The 25,390-nt window shown below is 38.9% G+C and overlaps 1 protein-coding gene across 1 annotated transcript in view; it reads right to left on the bottom strand.

Moving 5' to 3' along the window:
• The window catches only part of Nell2 (neural EGFL like 2), a 285,232-nt gene that overhangs the window by 213,834 nt on the left and 46,008 nt on the right, over positions 1–25,390 (bottom strand). Inside the window, exon 3 of the mRNA XM_035439207.1 lies at positions 9,067–9,217. Within this exon, the coding sequence (XP_035295098.1) occupies positions 9,067–9,217 (151 nt within the window). The remainder of the gene's footprint in view (positions 1–9,066; positions 9,218–25,390) is intronic.

Consider the following 25,390-nt stretch of genomic DNA (forward strand, 5'->3'; position numbering starts at 1 on the left):
ACAGGAGAAGCTTAATAAGAGTTAAACCTTACCATGCAGAGATATCTCTGATGCACTTAAGAAACGAGGAGCCACCAGAGGCCTGATATCTGCAGATGCTCTGTACTTCTCAGCCATTCATCTACCAAATTCGGATTGTCCACCAAAATGACAATCACTGTATCAGGCCAAAAGAAAGAAGACGGAAGGCTGCGGGCAGGCCCTCAAAGAAGTGTCCATTCTGTTCTAAACCTGGCTTCTGCCACATCTTTATTTCATCATCAGGCATGTCTATGGTGTTTCCATACTTAGGTAGGTGTTCATGTTACTCTACATACTGGAACCTCTTAGAAATGAAGTGCTGAAAATAAGCACATTTTCCTTAATCAGGCTCCTTCAGTACAGACTGAAATCCACCAATCTGGAGGTTTAGAAGATTTTGTAGTATTTCTTTTTAAATTACTGGCTAATGGAAAATGAACAACCAGCTTTATTTTTAAAATGAGAAAAAACATGCACTTGAAGTATTAGAAATAAAAAACCAAGAACAAACTTCATTCATGAATAAATTTCAATAAGAAAAGATATAATAGTTACTTTAAAATGTTTTATTCAAGGTATATAAATATCCATTTTAAAATGAAATGTAAAAACAGCTTGAGGTATGTGTTTTAGAATTTTGTGTAAATATATTTTCAAGTTTGACTACAAGTATTAACTTTAATACTTGAATGTTATTCATGTCTGTAAGAAACAATAGTATTTGTTACAGTTGTAAGAGTCAAAGGACGTTTAAGGAAAGTAAGTGGTTTGATGAGGAACAAATTTATGCAACAAAACTACAAAACCAGAGAGAGAGAGAGAGAGAGAGAGAGAGAGAGAGAGAGAGAGAGAGAGAGAGAGAGAGAGAGAGAGAATACTAATAAAAGAGGAAAAAACACAGCAAATCCTGTGGGTTCATGAGCATACTCAGGGGAGGAAGGTCAACACCACCCACAGGAAGATAGAACCACATGCTGTGTCCCAGTAGAGGGATGCTCAACTGAGAAGAGTCAGCCTCTATGCCAGGAGCATCCTGACAAGAATGCGTGTGTAGGCATTCATGATGTGGCTTCCATGTAGAGGAAAAATTCTCTCCTTCTACCTTTCTGTGGACTCCAGGGATTAAAGTCATCAGGCTTGCACAGCAAGTGGGTTTACCTGCTTAGCCATGTTGCAAGCTCAATAATGTTGGTGACATGATTGAGGTTGTATGCTGTATGTATATAAGAAAATGTCTCTGATGCTATTGGAATAAAAGATTAAGGGTAGGGGAACAAATGAGGTAAAAATGTTACCAAGAAATCTGGTAAGATGTGAGGACATTTTATCTTGTTTTATATTGTAGGTAGGTGTGCAACTATTTCAATATTTTAAATAAAAGCAAACATTAACCTGAGGAATTTATCACTGTTTGAATACATGTGTGTATGTGAGTATATATTTATGTGTGTGTACAAATATATGTGTATATATACATAGATGACTGACAATAAGTTTGTATCATTAACATACAAATTCTTACAAAAAAGGAAAACAATGAAAAGAATATTTACATGATCACATATGAAAGAGCAACAAGATATAAACAAACATATAAAACTTCAAATTCATAAGTACTCGTGGAGCTGTAATTTTACAAATTATAGTCATTTTCAAGATGCCATATTGGAAATATATTTTAGATATAATACTAATTGCATAAAACTGTATACCTTGTAAATGCACAGCTTGAAGTCTTAGTGTGTAATGTGTCACTTAAGCTTAAAACAATTGCAAAAGAATCATTATAATTTGCTCAAAATATGCTTCTCACCTCTGTTCTGGTGCTGACCAGGGCTTTTTACTAGCTAGATAGAATGAACTGCCAGTGAAACACTCAGCAATTCATGTGTCCTGTGGACCACTCACCATCCTCAGCATGGACCACCCCCACCACTGGTAATTTTACAATGCATACAGTTTAAACAACTAAAGGGTACAGAATAAAGGAAATATGGTGTCAAATGATTCATCATCTTTCAAACTGATCAATGGATAAAAGTCAATGGCAAAAAAGAGCAAACTATGAATGACTTTAATTCCACTTCAGCTGTGATAAAACAAATCAATACATGGCTTCAACCACAATAGAAAATATAAGACTTTCAATAAAAAAAATCAATAGAATTCAAGTGCCCACAACATCAAGGAAGATACTATTTCTTAAACAAGCAGAAATCATTAACCTCATTGTCAATAGAAACAGAAAAATAACATTACACCTGGCTATTTAAAAAATGAACACAATAAATGACAGGGATAAATAAAACATTCTAAATCAGCAGTTCTCAATCTTGTTAATGCTGTGACCATTTAATACAGTTCCTCATGTTGTAGTGGCCTCCAAACATGTAATTATTTTATTTGCTACTTCAAAACTGTAATTTTGTTACTGCTATGAATTGTAATATAAATATCTGTGTTTCTTGATGGTCTTAAGCAACCCCTGTGAAAGAGCTGTACAAACTCCAGAGGGGTCACAATCCACAGTTTGAGAACCACTGTTGTAAATGAACTGAATTATATTTCCTTGATGAATAAGTGGTAGAAAGATCTCTACAAATGTTAATGGTGGTTTGTAAAATCATTTTAAAAATCTGATCAGGGATATAAAGATTATGTCAGTAGTTTAGTCTTGGTGTTGTAAGACTTCAACAAAAAATTAAAGTACATCACAATGACTCTAAAGGGTCATCTTGGAAGAGTCTTGAAATGCCCATGCACACATCTCAGATTAAGGAAAGTACAAATGCTTTTGAGAATCCATTCAAAGTGTTGGCATACTCTAAAGCATATCAAAAACTCCAACAGTATTTTGCCTTAAATAACATGAATGAAGTCACCTTTGATACAAACAAGACTTTCTAGTAATATGGCAATTGATAACTCTTTCAAATTAGAAAATATCACACAAAAATAAGATCCTAATTCACTAACATCATCCTATAAATAATCCTGGAAATACATCTAATAAAGTATGCCTTTATAAGAAAAGAACATAAATTGTGAAAAATAGAAAGATAAGGCATACCCCTGGATAAGAAAGCTAGTATTAAGAGAATGAAATAAAGAATAACACATTTTAATCTATAAATGCAATATGGTTCCAACACAAGGCCTATTCATGTTTCTAAAATAAATTAATAACTGATCCTAGGCTTCATACCAAGAAGATATTCCAGACAACAAAGGCAGATCCTTAAGAGGAATACGAAGACATGAAGTGTAGAATGCACTTTTAAAATGTGCACACTAAAATCTACATTTATAATAGGAAAAAGGCTGCATATGGTATATTGCTGGTATATTTGCCTAATTAATAACACAGAAGAGAAAATAGGATTAACTTGTAACATTAACCTAAGGGTTCATTTCTGATAAAAAAAAGAGGAATTTGAATGACTGACACTGGGAAAATTAGTTATCACTCTGGGGGAAAAATCTATATCTTCATTTCTTACCAATATTTGTGTGATGTAATAGGGAAACTGATTCACGGTAAGAAAGATTACTTAAAATAGACAAACATAAATGAGTAATATACAGGGTATTGTAGTAGCCCTGAGCCAGGTAGACTAAATAACCTCAAATCAAGACTGCCTAGAAGCCTTGTTCCTAGGCAAATTGCCAAGTCAACAGTCACAGCAAAGGTGCCCCATGATCTGCAGTTTGTTGCAGCAACAGAGAAGAGGAGGAGGAGCTCATCACAGTCTGGGGTATTGGGAGTCTCATGACTGTTCATGGTCAGAGCAGGATAGAGGCCTGGAACCATCCCTAAATAGGGAGGCATAGCATGATGTGTGATGGAGCAGCTGGGATTACATAGTAAATAGTCACAATAGTAGTAACCATGTCATCCTTTCTCTCACTTCCTCAGCACAGGGGAAAAATTTGTGCCCCAGGAGATTATCTCAACACACTAAAACATGAATTTTGCTCCATCAGTTGACCTCAGAGAAAACATGGTACTGATGGAAAGTAGACAAATGCTAGTTGTCTACAGAGTCTCACAATTAGTTTTCTTTCTCTGATGACCACCCCCATGCCTCTTAGTAACAGGCATGAAGACAAACATCACTGAACCTCGAAATATAGGAGGTATAAAATGCACATTAGAAATACAATTTTGTTGAAGATAAATAATTATATAGAAACACTATTATAGGGAGAACAAGACTTGAGTAAGGGGTTTTAAATCATGTAGAACTTGGAGTTTGAAGTTTTAATTTATAAATCCTATTACCTTTAATGTTATTAGCACATAGCCAAAGAATGAAGGGTGCAGCTGCTTTGATGTCAGCCTTTTAATTTTACCCACAATAAACAAGGCTATCTTTTACTTCAAAACCTTAAGTCAAGCAAATATTGTCATCAAGTCTAATTTTTACATACTTATGTCACAAAAGAAAATAGCTTACTGCATGACAAGCACTCACAAGTATATCCTATCAACCTGAAGTGTGAATGTATTCTCCGTCTCCCAGAATGTATAGTAATTAATATTAAAGGAGTGGCAAAAGCCATTTTTTTATCTCACGTTGATTAATACAGAAAATGATGGCAAGCTACAAGACATTTTTATATTTATCTGCAACGCTATTGGCAGAAATTATCTCCGTGAATCCTATTTGTAGAGCATTCAAAACTAGAAGCATAAATAACACTTGGATTGAAGGAAAATTCTAATAGCAACTTAATGAGAACCAGTTTAGGTAAATCCAAAGACCACTTCATAAAAGGAGAGAAATCTCATCAACTATAGAGAAGATGGGCCAGGTAATCATACCACAACTGTAATGCAGACTGTGTTTATCTGAAAGAAACTACAGTTTTGAAAAACACAAAGGAAGGAAACAGGCCTTTGGAAATTACAGAGAAAGTTCTCATTTTTTTACTGACAAATCTATTTTTGCTTTCTTAGCAAGCTTTTACTTTTGTATATATTTTTCTTCTCCAGTTACTGAGGAAATTGTTAGCAGTATCCTAAAATTATTGACCCATTTTTCTCTTCTTTCTCTTTGAAAAGCAATCCTCAGAAATGTGAAGTACAGAGCAGACTGCATTGACCATCCCGAGTTTCTTCATTCTTTCAGAGAGGCGCACACATCTGTCAGATGTTTGTAGGAGATGGAGATAGTTATGCATACTCAGGAAAACATGAGCCTATAAGTCTTCTTACATGATGCTCACGTAAACTTGTGCTTTAATTTTTAATAGCAGCCTTCTTTGGACAACACCATCTGAAGCCAGTATCTCAGATGGGCAGGCAAATGAGCTTTCCTTGTAGCTCCCTGGTGCACTGCCAGTGAGGAACTCGTAGTTTCAGAGTTAAACTGTTGTAAGGTGCTGTTTGCACAACGTGGTTGACTAGCATCTGCTTCCAGTTCTGAGATGTTCATGATGGTCTTCTCTTCTTTCTTGCTCTTAGCTGCCTTTGGGTCCTCCAGAATTCAGGGCAAGGCCCATCAATCCATGTCCAAACCAATTAAGTTGTGGAATGATTAGATTTCCAGTTGTGGAATGGCTCATTACAGGAACTGTTGTTCTTGGAGAACTTGTCTTACAGCTGTTTTGGTACAGCGGTTGCCTGTCAGTGGATTGGATCACTCATGCTAGAGCAAATGATATTTCAGAATTGACCGGGCACTGATGTATCCATAGACACCTGAGCATTTTCCCAGTTCCACTGTCCGTGGGGATGGAAGCAGTGATGAATTTTCTGATCCCAGGTCACAGACATATTCCTACTTTCTTTTACTTGTCCCTGCATTTGTCAAGTATTTATTAAATTTTAAGCATCTAACCATGTGACAACATGATATGCAGAATGGGGTTTTCAAGTTGAATATATAAAAACATATAACCCTTGACAGTAATGACCTAACTATTTAGCAGAAATTCGTTGCCAGTCATGTAAAATTTCACACAAACAAATTGAAGAAAAGGATTAGGCAGTCACGTGGCAGTTTTCACCAGGTGCCAGGGTGGCAGGAAGCACTGTGCTACAGAATGTTTGGCACTGATTCTCTGCACTCCAGAGAATAACTCAAAGGTATTGTTTCAATTATCTGTGTAGAGATTGTTGTTTTGGTGGCTGCTGTGTTAGTTTGTATATAGCATATCCAGTGACAGGTTTCATTATGGGAGTCCCATGCAAGTTTAGATCTTGTTGCTCTTTTCCCACCTCCGCCATCCCATCTCACCCCATCCTACCTTCCTCCTTCTCTCCCCATTAGTCACCTTTCCACTGTCATGTCACATGTCTTCTGTGACCCTCCACAACACTGTCAACCACTCCCCCACGCTCTTCTCATTTCACAGTCATCTTTCTAGTGTCTATTTTTGCACAGATGTCATCACATAAGAAATATCAAAAGCTATCAAAATTTTATCAAAAATACATATTTTAAAAGCTGTGCTTTGTCACACTTGCTGATTTCTATATTTCACTAATTTCCACACCATAACCTACCAGCTCATGACATTCCAATGGTTACTGGGCATTGTGTGTGCCAGCACCAACACACTGCTGAGATGAGGTCTACTTGTATTGCACTCTTGTTTGTAAAATGCCTTCCATGGGGCCAGTGAGATGGTCAAAGGTGTTTGCTACCAAGCTTGACAACCCAAGCTTGGTCCTCAGAACCTACCTACATGGTGGGAGTAGAAAATAATTCCTGTAAGTTGTCCTCTGACCTCCACTGGTACTGTGACATGTGAACACCCACACATTATGGTATTAAATAAATAAATAAATAAATGAATAAATAAATAAATACAAAATGTAAAGTCTTCAATTAAAAAAACCTGGTTTCCCTGGCTGACTGGGAACAGGAGTGGTGATAACTTGTTTCTTTTACATCAGTGGTTCTCAATCTGCAGGTTGTAACCCTTTAGAGAGTCACATATCAGATTCCCTGCATACCAAATATTTACATTACTATTCATTACAATAGCAAAATTACAGTTACAAAACAACAATGCAGTATTTTATGGTTGGGGGTCACCACAACATGAGGAACTGTATTAAAAATGTTGAAGTCTTAGGAAGGCCATTCAATGTCTTGTGTAGAATGAACACAAGTGTATACACATGAACTATGCAAACAATCAGCAGAAGTGTTTTACATGAGAAAACCAAAAATAGGGAGACTAACTCTGCCCCGGAAGCCAATGTGAGAAGAGATGAGATGTAGGAAGATAAGGCCTAAGACACCAGAGATGAGCCAACCTGGAGTCTGCCTGAGGGCCTAGCAACAGGTACTGTCAGAGGTCCTGATTGTGCCTAGCCAACAAGGGACGACTACACAATGTCACCAGATTGGAATGCAACCTGGGGGGCTGGAATGAGGATATATAAGGCTCTCCCCATTGCTGAATAAATAAGTCTGCTGTTTGATTTTACCTGACTCCTGGTGTCTATGCCACTGGTGTCAGGCCTTCTCACCCCCTCACCCAAGGGAGCAGTTGCAACCCAGCAAAAATAGGTGGGCACTAGAAAGGACAGATATAGCTTGTGGAGGCTTGAGTAGACTTGAGCAGGTAGAGAGGAAGGAGGCTATGCATCTGAAGAGCGATCCAGCATCTGTGCTGACAGATACTCTGCTACTGAATAGCTCTGCTTCAGCCTGCATGTCCCAGAGCTGAGCCAGTGTCTCCATAGTTTCCATCACTTCCTGCCTTCTCCTTACTTCCCCATGACTGATAGCCACGCCTCAATACAATTAGCCCAGAGGATGGGGACCAGTGTCAGGACAAAGGCATCCTCAAAGCATCTCTACTGATAATACTGTTGATCTAGCTTCCTTACAGACACTATCCTCTAAGTCACATCACCTAAACCCACAAATTCTTGTCCTTTAGTTTCTAACTGGTATGCAAAAGATGTGCTCAGAAGAAGTGTCCCCGAACTCACACAGCCCACAATCAGCACTATGGACCTCTTACAGATGACAGAAGACCCCTTACTATAATAAACCAGAAAGGGAGAGTTGGACTTACACCAGTCATTGCCATTTAGAAGTGACATAGTTACAGGAAGAAAAGTAATTAATATGGAAACCCAACATGTCACAAAACAGAATCCCCTAGCTTATTCAATACAAAATCTCAGTTGCACATAACTGTCCCACACATTACAAGCACCCTGGGGTTCCAAACTGTTTCAAAGACCCTCTGACATATGTTGATGGCAATGTGTGATTTGATTTTCTGGATTCTACTGTGGCAAGATGCCACCACATGGCATGAACTCCCAACTTTATTTTCTGGAACTGTCACTATAGATACCTATTAAAAGTCATCAGAAAAATGTCTGAACAGTAAGAATGGTGTTATCCTCTTGACCATTTAGCTGAGTTTCTTCCTTTGCTTTATGTTCACATTGTTTTGTGTGTTCCCATGGACACACCCACAAACCCCCTTACATGTCCATGAAATGATGAGGCTAAACATACAGATGAGAATTTAAAAAATGGGGGCTGGGAGATGGCTTGGTAGGTAAAAATGCTTGACGTGCAACGTGAGAATCTGAGTATGGATTCCCCAGCACCTATGTAAAAATTCCAGGCATGGCCAATCCACACTCCCAAACACAGCTGTGAGTGCTGTGGATTATAGGGCAAGTTCCCTGTTTATGATTAAAATTAGAAGACGACTAAATTCTAAGCACAGCCACTTTCCCAAAGGTGGGATGGATAATGCAGTACGTTTGTGGGTAATGAGAAGAAATTAAGAAGTATGTTTGGCACTGAGGAAAATAGCCCCTGTGGAATTTAGGAATTGACAAATGTGTCTTAGATGTGGATCTTTGTGTGGTGCTCCCAGCATGCTTCAATGCAGTGGTTTCCTCTGCTTTTGGACAGAACTCTGCCTGTAGTTCTGAATGAAATACACAACTCTGTGCTCTAAAGACCATCTCTCATAGTAGGCTTGTGCTTATAGCTCTTCTGCAGAGTAATACAATCACACAAAGAAAATGTCAGAAACTTCACAAGTCCCACCTACCTGTGATCCAGGTGGTGGATGGAGAGAATAACTCCCGAATTCAAGTGGATCTGCTTCAGGGTCACTAAAATTGTGAACTCGTGCTTATTTCTCAGCTTCTGGAGAAACCTCTCAGCTGTAGTAGTGGATGCTTTTATGCTTCTGGGGGAATCTAAAAACAAATAAATAATAAATTCACATTAAGAATACACTAGAGTTTGTTTCATAAAGATGACTTACAAACAACACCTTTCTAAAACCTTCATCAAAGAATAACTGCTAAGTACCAAATCTTCCTATATACAACACAGGGCACCACAAAAATCACATGAATTAATTCATATGTTTCAGGAATCTGTTTTCAAAACATGTCATCTTTGAGGGGGAAAAAATCAAAGAACACTCCGAGAAAATGAACATTCCTGACTCTTTACAGTTTCTCTGGCCTATTACCATAGCTCTATCAGGAACAATGGCAAACAGATGTGTGTCCTGTGAGACCCAAACAACCAACCACTCTAGAGCCAGGTTGCCTTTCTGACACCTCCTGGGAGAAAACTGGATTTAAATCTGTGTGCCTCTCTCTGGAGTGGAATCTTGAGCCAGAAGGCTCGATATAAATAGATTCTTGAAAAGATCAGTGAAATTAGTCACTCTCAGCCTTCTGTGCAATGGTGGAAACAGGAAGATCAATTTTTTCTCACCATATTTGTTGAAAGAAATACATAAGACTTAATTCCACCCCCTCCTCTATGGGCTTAGAGAAAGCCCAGCCCAGCAAGTTTGCCTAGGAAAAGAGAAATTTTATTCTGAACTTTCATAGGGTTTAGTCATGAACTCCAAACTCAGAATTGATGAGATGTGGGAGAAGCAGGAGAGAGGAAGCAGTGGGCTGGGTGGCCAGAAAAACCCTCTCTTTCACTATAGGCATGAAGGTATCTTTATATTGTGTACATAGGGCTGATGGACGTCAGAAATGCAGTCTGTGTTGTGTTCAAACAATTCCCATCTTTTCCGTGTGAAAATAAACTAAGGAAAGCAGTTCTCGAATGGTATTTGGAGAGGAGTATATGTCCTGTGTCACCAACCCACAGTCATTTTGAAACATCAGTGACAAACCTGGAAGACGTGAGGCCTATTGAAGTAATCTCACCACTGACTCATGTGGGATCTGCTCAACACTGAGTTCAGAGAAGTTGACAGTGGACTGCTGGCTGTCATTGCCGAGAGAATACAGAAAATGAGGAGATACTGGCTAAAGCTTCAAATATCTCATCTTTATAAGATTAAAGCATCCAGAAGCTCTGATGTGCACTATAGTGAAGAGTATGGTTATTAACACCCAATTTCACACTTATTGAGAGTGGATCTTAATCCTCACTATGTCAAAAAATGACAACTATATCATCACAATATTACCCCCCCCAGCTTTTGGTAACCACATGTCCTTGTCACTACGTAACAGAGAACAATTATAGTTTACTTTAGAAATCTCACTCTGTTAAACATATATGGGAAATAGATAGCACATTAATTGAATCCATAAAAAGTGTTAGCATATACACATATTTTTAGGAAGTTTTAGTATTTCTTTGAAAAGTCATTGGAAATTTGTTAGGATTGCACCAAATCCTTTGGTTTTTTGGAGTGATGGGGCATTTTAAAAACACTCATTATTCAAATGATCAAATACATCTTTCCATTTATTTGTGTTGTTCTCAATCCTCACACTATTCTTTAGTTTTCAGCGTGCAGACCTTTCATTTCTCCAGTTAGATTTATTCTCAATACTTTCTTGCAGCTATTGGGTCATAGTGTTGTCTCAATTTCTTTTTCAGATAGCTTATTGCCAGAATATGGACACTCAGTATTTTCAGCATGTCAACAATAAAGTCAAGGAAGGGATCTGTCTGCTTTACAATAGCAAAGAATGGGTAAGCATTATTTTTTCCAATTAAAAATGTATCACAGCTATTGCCACCGTGAATCTAATGAGTCTCCACTTACTGCAATGTGTAAAGACTTAAATCAATTTCCCCCATAACCTGACAACAAAAATACCATGTGTGAATTCAATTATAAATACCATCTACTCCCAGATACAGAACAGCTGACTGATGCTTCAAAACTCACCAGTTTACTGTTTTTCAGAGTTTAGCTGTACCCAATTGTCGCTTAAATTCATATTAGAAGAACACTAGGTTGGGACTGTAATCACAGTGCCAATCCCTTATACTCTCCTTTCAACATTCTCATCATGTAAACTGTAAAGGCAAAATAGCGGTGATGATTTTAAAAGTCAAATTTAACAAGCTGATCAACACTGTATGTGGTTTGCAAAGCCTTTAAACACAAATAATCCTATTTAACCCTCAGAGCACTCTGCAGTGTGTGGGAGTCTCAGCTCTGTTTCATTATAAACTGCAGATTAGAAAAGAAAACCCAAAATGACCGGGGATTATATCATAGTTATCAAATCCATTCATGGCTGTGAATTTACTGTATTTGGAACTATCAGAAACAATCCTGGCCACGTATGGGGACCAACACACCTAATTTGGGTGATAGATCAATTAAGTGATAGATAGACCCAATTTCACGATGAAGTGACTTGACTCACAAACTGAGATTTTCATTCATAGAGTAAAACAGAATGTAGTCAGAATATGAGGGGCCCACAGTAAAATGCCTCTAGAATTCAGACCTAAAGTATTAGAATTTCATATGCTATAAATATCATTTCAACCCATTGTTTTACTTTTTGCTTTTAATTATTATTAGATTGTGTGCCTTTATGGAGTGACTTATGTGCGCGCACGTGCGTGCGTGCGTGCGTGTGTGTGTGTGTGTGTGTGTGTGTGTGTGTGTGTGTGTGTGTGGTGTGCATGCGTGTACAATTATGTGCATGACACAGCATGCATGTGGCAGTCACAGGGCGACTTTATAGAATAGGTTCTCTCTTTCTACCTTTGTGAGAGTTCCAAGAATTGAACCCAGGACCCCAGACTGTTATGGCAAGCACCTTTATCTTCTGTGCCATCTCACAGGCCCATTTTATTGTATCTCTTTTGATTTGAATGGATGCTAACAACCATGATTTGATTTACCATTAAATTTAATAAATTCTCAAATTGTGTTGCTTTGAATTATGTCATCTATCTCTATCTATACACATACAATTTTATTGGCACTAGTAGAAAGATTGTTTTAATAACATATATACAATATTTACAAGATCAAAGTAGGATTTCTATATTAGATCATTTAGATCTTACTAATATTTCTTAATAAATAGGAATAATGGAAAGGGAGCTACAACATAGTCTCACACACATACAATGTGAAGGTTATGAATTGTGAAAGTGGATTACACAAGCAGATTCTAGCAAATCTTTGCTGAGTAGCCAAAGAGAGAGTACAGAGTGCCCTGCCAATTATGCAGAGGTGAAATGCTGAAAGGCTTAGTTTCATCTTCCTCTTAATAGGCCAATTTGACCTAAGACATCAATTTGGAGAGTTTATTCTTCTATATTTCTTCCTTAATTATAATAATCAAATTATTTCAGAGTAACAAGACACCAAAGTCTCACTTATCATTATTAGCCACCCAATCCAAATTAAACTTCATTCTTCTGTCATGATTATTTTCACTTTACGAAAGCAAACAGCATTATAAAGTACCAAATGGCATTACCAAATGACTAGAAACTTGTTATAATCAGCTTCACAGTCCAGACTTGCAGAAACAGAAAATCGGTCAATTTCTGCCCTCGATTCCCCTCCCCCCTTTCTGTCTCCTCTGGGCTTCTCAGTCAGAGGAATCATAGTGCTAAAAATAAAACAGGAATAGATTTGGAATGAACTGTGTCCTCTCAGAAATTCAGTAAGAACTCTGAACATTTGTCCATCCTCTGAAATAAATCACCCTAAACCCACTGTGTTGGCACAGCCTCTGGAGCTGAGCTCTGGTTTCAGTCTCAAGCCAAGCCCTCTGCCCTACACACCAACCACTTGGTGGAGACGTTAATGCTCTGTCAGGTTCATGCCAGATATTTTGCCTCATTGTCCATTTGGCATGGGTGGATCCTGCTAAGGTCTCAGAATGCTAGATCTGTAAAAGGAGGATGGCTGGACTCTGAGACATGGGGACTAATGAACTGTTCAACACCGCCATCACCCCAACTCCCACTGTTACTCTCATCTTAGCTCCAACCCATCATATTAACTTCTTTTTTTAATTTATTTATTAGTTCCAGTTAGGGAACAAGCTTGTTTCACATGTAAGTCCCTTTTCCCTCTCCCTCCCCTCACCCCCATCCCTCCTCCCCCACCCCCAACCTACCCCCACCCCATCCACCCACCACTCCCCAGGCAGGGTAGGGCCCTCAACAGGGGCTCTGCAAAGTCCACCAAATCTTCCTGTGCTGGTCTGGGCCCTTCCCCATGTGTCCAGGGCCAGAGTGTAACTCTTCACATGGGATGGGCTCTCAAAGTCCCTTCTTGAATCAGGGAAAAGTACTAATCCACCACCAGAGGCTCCCTGGAGTGCAGAGGCCTCCTTATTGACATCCATGTTCAGGGGTCTGAATCAGTCTTGTACTGGCCTCCCCGACAGCATCTGGGGTTGATGTGCTCTCCCTTGTTCAGGTCAACTGTTCCTGTGGGTTTCTCCAACCTGGTACAAACCCCTTCGCTCTTCATTCCTCCCTCTCTTCAACTAAATTCCTGATTTCAGATCAGTGTATGTCTGTGGATATCTGTCTCTGCTTCCATCAGCCACTGGATGAGGGCTCTCACTCAGGATGGTTTCTTCTAGTTCCATCCATTTGCCTGTTAATTTCAAGATTCCATTGCTTTTTTCTGCTGAGTAGTACTCCATTGTATAAATGTACCACATTTTCTCGATCCATTCTTCAGTTGAGGGGCATCTAGGTTGCTTCCAGATTCTGGCTATTACAAACAATGCTGCTATGAACATGGTTGAACATATGTCCTTGTTGTATGAACATGCACTATTTGGGTATATACCCAAGAGAGGAATGGCTGGATCTTGAGGTAGACTGATTCCCATTTTTCTGAGCAACCGCCATACTGATTTCCAGAGTGGTCTTACAAGTTCGCACTCCCACCAGCAATGGAGGAGTGTTCCTTTTTCTCCACACCCTCTCCAGCATAGATTGTCATTGGTATTTTTGATTTTAACCATTCTGACAGGTATGATGAGGTGGTATCTCAGAGTTGTTTTGAGTTGCATTTCTCTGATGGCCAATGATTTTGAGCACTTTCTTAAGTGTCTTTCAGCATTTCAGATACCTCTGTTGAGAATTCTCTATTTAGTTCTGCACCCCACTTTTTTTATTAAATTATTAATATTTTCACATGTACTTTCCCTCTCCCTCTCTTTCATTGTTTGGTGTTTCGGTGGCTAGCTTCTTGAGCTCCTTATATATTTTGGAAATCAGCCCTCTGTCAGATGTGGGATCGGTGAAGATCTTTTCCCATTCTGTGGGTGGTCATTTTGTCCTACTGACTGTTTCCTTTGCCTTGCAGAAGCTTCTCAGTTTCAGGAGGTCCCATTTATTAATTGCAGACCTCAGTGTCTGTGCTACTGGTGTAATGTTCAGGAAGTGGTCTCCTGTGCCAATTTGTTCAAGGGTAATTCCCACTTTCTCTTCTAGAAGATTCAGTGTGGCTGGATTTATGCTGAGATCTTTGATCCATTTGCACATAAGTTTTGTGCATGGTGACAGGTATGGTTCTATCTGCAATTTTCTGCATGTCCAAATCCATTTGTACCAGCACCATTTGTTGAAGATGCTATCTTTTTTCCATTGTACAGATTTAGCACCTTTGTCAAAAATAAGGTATTTGTAGGTGCATGGGTTAATATCAGGGTTTTCAATTCAAATCCAATGGTCTATCTGTCTATTTTTGTGCCAATACCAAGCTGTTTTCAGAACTATGGATCTATAGTAGAGCTTGAAGTCAGGGATGGTGATGCCTCCAGAAGATGCTTTATTGTAAAGAGTTGTTTTGGCTATCCTGGGTTTTTTATTTTTCCATATAAAGTTGAGTATTGTTCTTTCAATGTCTGTGAAAAACTGTGTTAGGATTTTGATGGGGATTGCATTGAATCTGCAGATTGCTTCTGGCAGGATTGCCATTTTCACTATGTTAATTCTACCTATCCAAGAGCATGGGAGATCTTTCCATTTTCTGGTATCTTCTTTAATTTCTTTAACTCTCAAAGTTCTTATTGTACAGGTCTTTCACTTTTTTGGTTACTGTTCCCCCAAGATATTTTATGTTGCTTGTGGATATTGTGAAAGGTGATGTTTCCCTGATTTCTTTCTCATTGGATTTATCATCTGTATATAGTAGGGCTACTGATTTTTTTGAGTTAATTTTGTATCCTGCTACCTTGCTGAAGGTGTTTATCAGCCGTAGGAGTTCCCTGGTAGAGTATTTTGTGTCACTAATGTAGACTATCATGTCGTCTGCAAATAGTGAAAGTTTGACTTCATTCTTTCCAATTTGTATCCCTTTGATCCCCTTTTCTTGTCTTATTGCTCTAGCCAGAACTTCAAGTACAATATTGAAGAGATATAGAGAGAGTAGACAGCCTTGTCTTGTTCCTGATTTTAGAGGAAACGCTTTGAGTTTCTCTCCATTTAGTTTGATGTTGGCTATTGGTTTGGTGTATATTGCATTTATCATGTTTAGATATGTTCCTGTTAATTCCTGTTCTCTCCAAGATCTTTATCATGAAGGGGTGTTGGATTTTGTCAAAGGCTTTTTCAGCGTCTAGTGAGATGATCATGTGGTTTTTCTTTTTCAGTTTGTTTATAAGTAGATTACATTGATGGATTTTCATATGTTGAACCATCCTTGCATCCCTGGGATGAAGCCTACTTGATCATGGTGGATGATTTTTCTGATATGTTCTTGGATTCGGTTCGCCAATATTTTATTGAGTATTTTAACATCGATGTTCATGAGGGATATCAGTCTGTAGTTCTCTTTCTTAGTCTTATCTTTGTGTGGCTTGGGTATCAAAGTGATTGTAGCCTCGTAGAAAGAGTTTGGCAATATCCCATCTGCTTCTATTGTGCGGAACAGTTTGAGGAGTACTGGAATTAGCTCTTATTTGAATTTCTGGTAGAATCCTGCAGTGAAGCCATCTGGCCCTGGGCTTTTTTGGTTGGGAGGCTTTTGATGACTGCTTCTATTTCATTATGGGTTATAGGTCTAATTAAACTGTTTATCTGATCTTGATTTAATTTTGGTAAGTGATATTTATCCAGAAAGCTGTCCATTTCCTTTAGATTTTCCAATTTTGTGGAGTACAGGTTTTCAAAGTATGACCTGAAGATTCTCTGGATTTCCTCAGTGTCCGTTGTTATATCCCCCTTTTCATTTCTGATTTTGTTAATTAGCATGCTCTCTCTCTGCCTTTTGGTTAGTTTGGCTAGAGGTTTGTCTATCTTATTGATCTTCTCAAAGAACCAACTCTTTGTTTCATTGATTCTTTGTACTGTTTTCCTAGTTTCTACTTTGTTGATTTTGGCTCTCAGGTTGATTATTTCCTGGCATCTACTCCTCCTTGGTGTGTTTGCTTCTTTTTGCTCTAAAGCTTTCAGTTGTTCTGTCAATTCTCTAATGTGACTTTCCTCCAGTTTCTTCATGTGGGCACTTAGTGCTATGAACTTTCCTCTTAGCACTGCTTTCAGAGTGTCCCATAAGTTTGGGTATGTTGTGTCTACATTCTCATTAAATTCTAGGAAGTCTTTAATTTCTTTTTTTATTTCTTCCTCAACCCAGGAATGGTGCAATTGGGTGTTATTCATTTTCCATGCATATGTAGGTTTTCTGCAATTCGTATTGCTGTTGAATTCTAGCTTTAATGCATGGTGATCTGATAAGATACAGGGGGTTATTTCAATTCTTTTGTAACTGTGGAGGTTTGCTTTGCTGCCAACTATGTGGTCAATTTTTGAGAAGGTTCCATGTGGCACTGAGAAGAAGGTATATTCTTTTGTGTTTGGATGGAATGTTCTATAGATATCTGTTAAACCCAGTTGGGTCATAACTTCTGTCAGATCCTTTGTTTCTTTGTTAAGTTTCTGTCTGGTGGTCCTGTCTAGTGGTGTAAGGGGGGTGTTGAAGTCTCCTACTATAAGTGTGTGTGGTTTGAGCTTTGGTAATGTTTCTTTTACAAATGTGGGTGCCTTCGTATTTGGAGCATAGATGTTCAGGATTGAGACTTCATCTTGATGGACTTTTCCTGTGATGAGTATGAAATGCCCTTCTTCATCTCTTTTGATTGATTTTAGTTTAAAGTCTAATTTGTTAGATATTAGGATTGCTACACCAGCTTGTTTCTTGAGCCCATTTGATTGGAAAATCTTTTCCCATCCTTTTACTCTGAGGTATTGCCTGTCTTTGAAGTTGAGGTGTGTTTCTTGTAAACAGCAGAAGGATGGATTCTGTCTTCGTATCCATTCTGTTAGCCTATATCTTTTTATGGGTAAGTTAAGACCATTGACATTTAGGGATATTAATGTCCATTGTTCATTGGTTCTTGTTTGTTTTGGATTTATTGTTGGTGGTGTCATTGTGTGTTGATTTCGCCCTCTTGTTTCTTTTTGTGTTTGGTAAATTAGAATATCTATTGCCTGTGTTTTTGTGAGTGTAGTTATGTTCGTTGGATTGGAGTTTTCCTTCCAGAACCTTCTGTAGTGCTGGATTTGTGGATATGTATTGTTTAAATCTGTTTTTGTCATGGAATATCTTGTTTTCTCCATCTATAGTGGTTGAAAGTTTTGCTGGGTACAGTAGTCTGGGTTGACATCCATGCTCCCTTAGTGCTTGTAGGGTATCTATACAAGCACTTTGTATCTATACAAAGACCTTCTGGCTTTCAGAGTTTCCATTGAGAAGTCGGGTGTGATTCTGATTGGTTTGCCTTTATATGTTACTTGGCCTTTTTCCTTTGCTGCTCTTAATATTTTCTCTTTATTCTGTAGATTTGGTGTTTTGATTATTATGTGTCGGGGGACTTCTTTTTGTGGTCCAGTCTGTTTGGTGTCCTGTAAGCTTCTTGTACTTTCATAGGCATATCCTTCCGTAGGTTGGGGAAGTTTTCTTCTATGATTTTGTTGAATATGTTTTCTGTACCTTTGAGCAGTGTTTCTTCACCTTCTTCTACACCTATTATTCTTAGGTTTGGTCTTTTTACGGTGTCCCATATTTCCTGGATATTTTGTGTTAGGGATTTGTTGGACTTGAGGTTTTCTTTGGTTGATGAATGTATATCCTCTAGCAAGTCTTCAATAGCTGAGATTCTCTCTTCCATCTCTTGAATTCTATTGGTTATACTCACACCTTTAATTCCTGATCGTTTATCCAGCCTTTCCATTTCCAGCATCGCCTCATTCTGTGTTTTCTTTATTGTGTCTATTTCAGCTTTTAACTGTTTCAAGAACTTCCTTCACTTGTTTGGATGTTTTTTCTCGGGTTTCTTTAGATTCTTTAAGAGATTTGTTTATTTCTTGAATTTTTTGGTTTGTCTTTTCCTCCATTTCATGTAATTTTTTGTTTGCTTTTTCTTCTATTTCTTTAAGGGATTTTCTTGTTTCCTCTTTAAAGGTCTCTATCATCTTGCCGAGATAATTTTTGAGGTCCATCTCATCTTCATGCTCTGTGTTGGGCTTTTCAGATCTTGCTGGAGTGGAGTCCCTAGATTCTGGTGGTGTCATATTGGTCTTTCTGTTGTTGAGTAAAATCTTATTCTGTCTTCTTCCCATATCTTTTTCTAGTGGGTGCAGGTGGGGTCTCTCTATCTCCTCTTGTGAACCAGTGGTGTGTGGGGGCCAGGAATTCAATGTCCGCAACTCTGGATGGTCTTGCCTCTCCTGGTAGACTCCTCACTCTTTGTGGATCGGGTTGGGGAAAGAGATGGAAGAGTGGGGTGTTTCCAGATTCAGGGAGCTCCTCCTTGTCTGTGCGTGTCTACCCCAAGCAGGCAGGCACAGGCTGGGGGAGGTCAGGGTGAATGATGGTTTGGATGGGGGTTGGGTAAGGGCAGAGGCTCACTTACCTCGTTCCTGGGTCAGTCGACAGACAGGGATGGAAGAGTGGAGTGCTACCAGATTCAGGGAGCAGGGAGCTCCTCCTTGCTTGGCCGTGTCTACCCCAAGCAGTCAGGCACAGGGCGGGGGGAGGGGGGTGGTGTCAGGGTGAATGATGGTTTGGGATGAGGTTGGGTAAGGGCAGAGGCTCACTCACCTCATTCCTGGGTCGGTGGAAAGGCCATATTAGCTTCTTAAAGCATTTGACCAGTAAGGCTTTTTCTAAATTAAATCATTATTTAAGTGTTGGAACTGTCCCTGTATAAAGTACAAAATATACCTACTATCTAAACTTAATGCTTCATGCACCTTGTTAGAAGCTCTCTAATCTTTACTGCTGGCTGATCTACTCCGAGAAATCTCTACTTCTCATGTCTGAGAGTAATGGACACAATGGATGGGAGGGTTTGTTTTGATGCATGACTCTATGTGCTATACTCCATGATAGCAGCAGGCAGTGCATGACAGTGAGAATGTGGTTGAGACTCTTCACCACCTACAACTACCCAGAACAGGAAGCAGGGACAGGACAGGAAGAACAAATGATACTCTTCCTCTCTGTCAATCTCAACCTTTGTGATGCTGTGACCCTTTAATACAGTTCTTCATGTTGTGTTGACCCCCAACACTAAAATTATTTTGGTTGCAACTTCATAACTCTAATTTTGTTACTGTTATGACTTGTAAACATCTGTTTTGCAGGATATCTGATATGTGACCCCTTTGAAAGGGTCATTTGACTCCCAAAGGGGTTACGACCAACAGATTGAGAACTACTGCTAGCCATACCCTTCCAACTTTTGAAAGGCTTTACAAGCACCCTGAATAGTATTGATTCAAGTGTCTAAATAGATGAGCCTGTGGGATAATGTTTTATATTTCGAAAGTAACACCCACCAAGCCTGGACTAGTCCCATTTGGGCCTGATTTTCCCCCCCAAGAAATCATTCCTAGACTTCACTTTAATCAACAATTAGCATGTGCAAAATACATGCTACATAGTTCCTTGTTGAGAATTCTGCAAATGAAGATCAGTAGTATTTCACCACCATGGCTGCCTGTGTCACTGTGGCTGACTTCTAATTACCCTCCAATAAAAATAGTTCTCTTCTCTCCAGGAGTAAAACAAATGTAGACATGTGTCTACTACTTAAAAACTGCATTATTCCCTATAATCCTTTGCAGCCTAAGTGTCCAGGTGTAATTCTGGCCAATGGATTGTGTGTAACAGGAATGGAAGCTACAATCCTCTTTCATGATCTAAAAGGAGACCGACCACACTCTTCTTGCTTTCCATTCATGATATGGTGAAAATGTGTCAACTTCAATAAAGATGGGCATTTGTAAGTAGAATATTGACCAAAACCTTGGACTTAGGACAATTTTGGGTTGAAGAATTGCCATCATTCCTGGGCTACCTGATGATCTGGATTGCTACATGAGAGATAACTAAATTTTGTCCTTGTATAAACAATGAATTTTGTAGAAGAGTTTGGACTATTCCCTACATAATATATCTTCTCAAATGTCTGATTCACTCAGGCATTCCACTGGAGTATCATTCTTTAATAAAATTTTCTCTATAAGGCCAAATAGTAAATATTTTTAGATATTGCAGACCATAAAGATATTTGCTGCATAACCGTTCAAATTATTGTTTACAAAAATAGGCCCCCAAAAGTAATGTTAGATCCCATCATTGATTGACCCTTGGCAACAGTAAGTGTAATTTCCCATTTATAAGATTAAATATTTTATATTTTTAGTTGCTTATGTTTGTTTAGGAAGAAATACTGGATTGGAAGGAGGCTTCATTCGAGGATTGCTAGATGAAGAAACAGGAAAGATATGGAGTGATCCTGCCCAGTGATGGGTTTCTATCATTGATCTTGATAGGCATGTGTGACAGTTAAAACTAATTTTCAGCTTGACAAGAACAGAATCATCCAGGAGACAGATTCCCTAAGCATGTCTGTGAGGAGCTGATAAACTGGATTACCTGAGATGGGAGGAGTCATCCCCATGGGTGTGGCACTACAAAAAGGGTAAGTAAGCAGAACTTTGGCAATTTACTCCTCTACTTCCTGTGGACTGTGTCCTCTTGACTGGAGCCAAAGTGAACTCTCTCTCCCTTAAGTTGCCTTTATGATCCCAGAAGAGAGAGAGAAATTACCAAGACAGAAAATTGATACGAAGAAGAGTCTACTGATTGACGAATCTGAACACAGCACGTGGTTCTTACTCCTACGAAACCAGTTTGAAGGAGTTTAGAACTTTGGCCTAGAAAATCTCCAGACTGCTGTAAGCTGAGATCAGTGTGTTAGCCTGATGAAGTTTCAGAAGACCAGAATGCCAAGGGAAATGTGGACAATAAAGACCTGGCTCATAAGGTTTTAGAGGGGAACAAAAAAGAAGAGTCTATCAAGAAATTGATGGGAGACTATTCATGAAATATTCAGTAAAAGATCTGTCTGTGGCCCTGAGTATTTTAGTATGGCTGAATTCCACAACAAAAGACTAATTTGTTCAGTGAAAGAAATCTCAAGACAGGATCTCATTTCAGTACTGTAACAGTTACTGCTCCTGACCTCATCCGTATCTACAGTGAGAGAAAGCAAAAAAAGGAACAGACAGATATGAAAAATGTACAATTTAGTGAGGAAAAGAGTGTAAGTTTAAAGTTACTGACAAGGCAGTTCAAAAGCAGCTGTGATTATGAAAGAGATTATTTAATTATTTGGAACTGACATGACAGTTCAAAAGCAGGTGTGATTATTGAAGAAATTATGGAGAATTAAAGAGAAGCCACTAAAGAGAAGCTTTCCTCTCTGCAGGAGATGATACAAAAGACAATTTGAGGGCAAGACCATACCTATCGGGCTATAACTTATGAAAATGCTAATTTATTTGATAAGAGGAAGCATAAACTGAGAATTCCAGCTAAGGCTCTCCTTGCTTCAAAATGGCTGCCCTGGGAAGTATTTTCCCAGAGTCAGCCTTGAAGAAACACACAAGGGGCTGTGATGGGAGGGGGGGAGGCTACACGGCAAGCTGGTAGCAGAACTTGACATCATCATTCACATGGTACTCGTTTTCCAGGTATGAATTTGCAAGGCTGAGGGGATTGTGGAATCTTGAGCCAAGGCTGAAGAAGACCAATTAGGACAGCAATGTGTTGAATTCTTCGAGGAGGTCCTGAGAGGCCACTTCTGGAAGCTGTAAAGGTGAAGCTTAAGTTGCAATAGAGACCTCAGAAAGTTGGAGATTCCAGGACCATGGAACAGATGCATGAAGGTAGAAGCATGGAGTGGAGTCAGAAAGAAAAGGAGCAGGGGCTAAAAGGGAGGCACAGTTTGGTATTTGGTTTACTGGGCCTCTAGGAGTCAAACTGTGGTGTGTTGATGGTGCTGCTCATCACACAGGCACCAGAAGGGGACATCTGCAGCATCAGGACCTTTTATAGGACAACCATGAAGGACACTGGTAGAGAGAAACCTTTACAGTGGCTAGATCTTTGGGGAATACACAGTTGCACAGTTTTCTTGAAAGGAGAAACGAACTAATACGTGATTTTATGTGATACACAAGCTATGTCTGCCAGAGTTCAGCTCTGGATGAGAACAGGGTTTGAGAACGGGTGGATGCAATAGCAGTGACAGAGAAATCAGACACAGGACACTTCTGAATTTTGCTTTACTAGAGATGGACAGAGAGGAAGCGCATCTCAGTATGGCTTTTCCTACTCTGACAACCTCTCTCACAGGCTTTATTTACACAAAAATCATTTCCCCATAGATTTTAATCATTGATTACAAAAAATCATTGATTTTCATGATGCATACTTTTTCTAAAGTTTCTGGACTCGCCTGTGATTAGGTAAGCATATTCAAAGTAAAAGAAACAATATGAGCAAACAGAAAATTTCACGAGAACATTAGGATATAATCAATTCTTTTAACTCACTATTGGTGAGTTATTCAAATTGGTGTCATAAAGCCTTGCAGTTACAGCGTAACTAGACAGGATGTATCTATTTAAGTTTGAATAAGTTAATAGATCACAAATTATTTCCTACTACTTGTGATATCAAGCTTCTCCTGTGTCGTTCTATTGATCTACTATAATGAATATCTGATCTTTCTATGAAATCTAATTCCTCAGCTCACTGTTCAAATTCTTTTTTATATCTAACATAAGACTATCATTATTTCTCTTTACTTCTGAAATGTCATGCTCTTCTATTTATTTTTCTACAATCAGAGAAGGCCTGATCTAACAAGTCTGCTCAGGAAGCCAGGCAGTTCTCTGAGCCAACATGTTTTTCTTTCTGTCTCTGTCATAAACTCCTCTTTCAATACAGTCTCTATCCTTATTGCAATCCTGCAAAGGGTAAAAGAACACCAAGATTCTTAAAACTGCTTACATTGCCTTCAGAAGGGTACCAAGACTTGTCATTAATTTTACAATCAAGTATCTTTTCTTGTGCATACTAGTTCCATGTTTCTGGGGCAGAACACAAAGACCTGGTGATTCCGTTATAATTTGTCAGCTTCTAAAATTTCCATAAGATTTTCTTCTTTAATGATTTTTATTCCAGATACTATGTTTTATACTTACTAATACCACTTAAGGAGTAAGTTCCATAGAAGATTCCATTTCTTCTACAGCTAATTCTCCCAGGGAATCACCATAATTTTTTTCTTATTTACATCAGCTTCCATAAGAATTGTTACATTGTCCCAGTTCTAGTCTTCTGTGAGAGGCCCTTAACAGCATGGAGTTCAAACATTACACATGTCAAAGACATAGGCAAGAGCTGTGCAGCTGCTTCCAGCAAAAGCAGTGAAAGGTCAGTCCAAGTCTGAGCACTGTGATCTTTGTCAAGCAGTGCCTTCAAGACACTTCGCATCACCATGTATCTATTGGTTTTGCTGGATTGTTGGACCCTAAAAGGGAGCATGATTAGAAAATCAGCAATAAATATATTTGGGGAAAGGCATGTGGATAGACCTCTCCTAAAAGGCAAATTAATATATAATACACTTAAATATACAAAAAAGATATAATGATACTTGTACCCCCTGTAAATGCTCATCAAAAGTTACTTCAGTAGAGGAAAAGTATTTTCCACAAGGCTGTGTACACTTTTAACCAGCACCCAGGGTATGACATTGTTTCTTCTATATCCAGGATTCATGGATCCAGGAGTGAAAAGCTGAAGATGGGACTAATACTGTTCACCATTAACCCTAGTGATCCACAAGGAAATTTGTTCCTTCCTGTTCCCATGACCTTGTACTCTGATGACCTACAACTTTTGGTTTCATAGGGAGGAACACTCCTTCCAGAAGGCACAACAAACACCCCATCCAATAGGGATCTAAGACTTCCTTCTGGCGATTTTGGGCTCCTGGTGCCTTTCAGTCAACAGGCTAAGAAGTGACAGTGCTAGGATATGTGATTAATCCAGAGGAAAAAACTGCTTTTCCGGTCAGGGGCAGGAGATCCTTTACAGTGTCTTTTGGCTGTTGTGGAATATTCCTTTACACTGTTTGAAGATGCGTCACTGACATTGGTTTAATAAAGAGTTAAATGGCTAATAGCTAGGCATGAAAAGGTTAGGTGGGATTTCTGGAGACAGAGGGGATTCTGGAAAGAAGAAAGGTGGGGTCCCCAGTCAGACAATGGAGAAGCAGCATGAACAGTATGGAGAGATGAGATAAACAAGCCATGTGACAGAACACAGATTAAAATAAATGGGTTAAGTTAAGAGCTAGTGAGACAAGCCTAAGCTAAGGCCAAGCTTTCATAATTAATAATAAGTCTCTGTGTTGTTATTTGAGAGCTGGCAGAACACAGGAAGACTTGCTACACTTGGTATTACTATGTCCCGTCATTATGGTCAGAGGGAAACTACAACAACCCAAAACAGTCAGGATAAATGGCCAGCCCTTCAAAAATGAAGGTATGGATCACCCCTTCAGGTAAAGGGCCAAGACCCACTGAAGTGCTTGCTGAGGGTGGAGGAAATACAGAATAGGGACTAGAGAAATATAATTACAAATATCAGTTTATGTCATGTACAGCAACAAGAATTGTAATTGACATTAATGCTTGTGTACTATTTTCTTAGGAATGTATTTGTGCACACAGTTTGCAGTTACTTATGTTTCCTTTCTTATATTTCTTTATTATATGATGTAACATCAATTGGA

The sequence above is a fragment of the Cricetulus griseus genome, chromosome 2 (assembly GCF_003668045.3).
Source record: "Cricetulus griseus strain 17A/GY chromosome 2, alternate assembly CriGri-PICRH-1.0, whole genome shotgun sequence".
NCBI classification, from domain to species: Eukaryota; Metazoa; Chordata; class Mammalia; order Rodentia; family Cricetidae; genus Cricetulus; species Cricetulus griseus.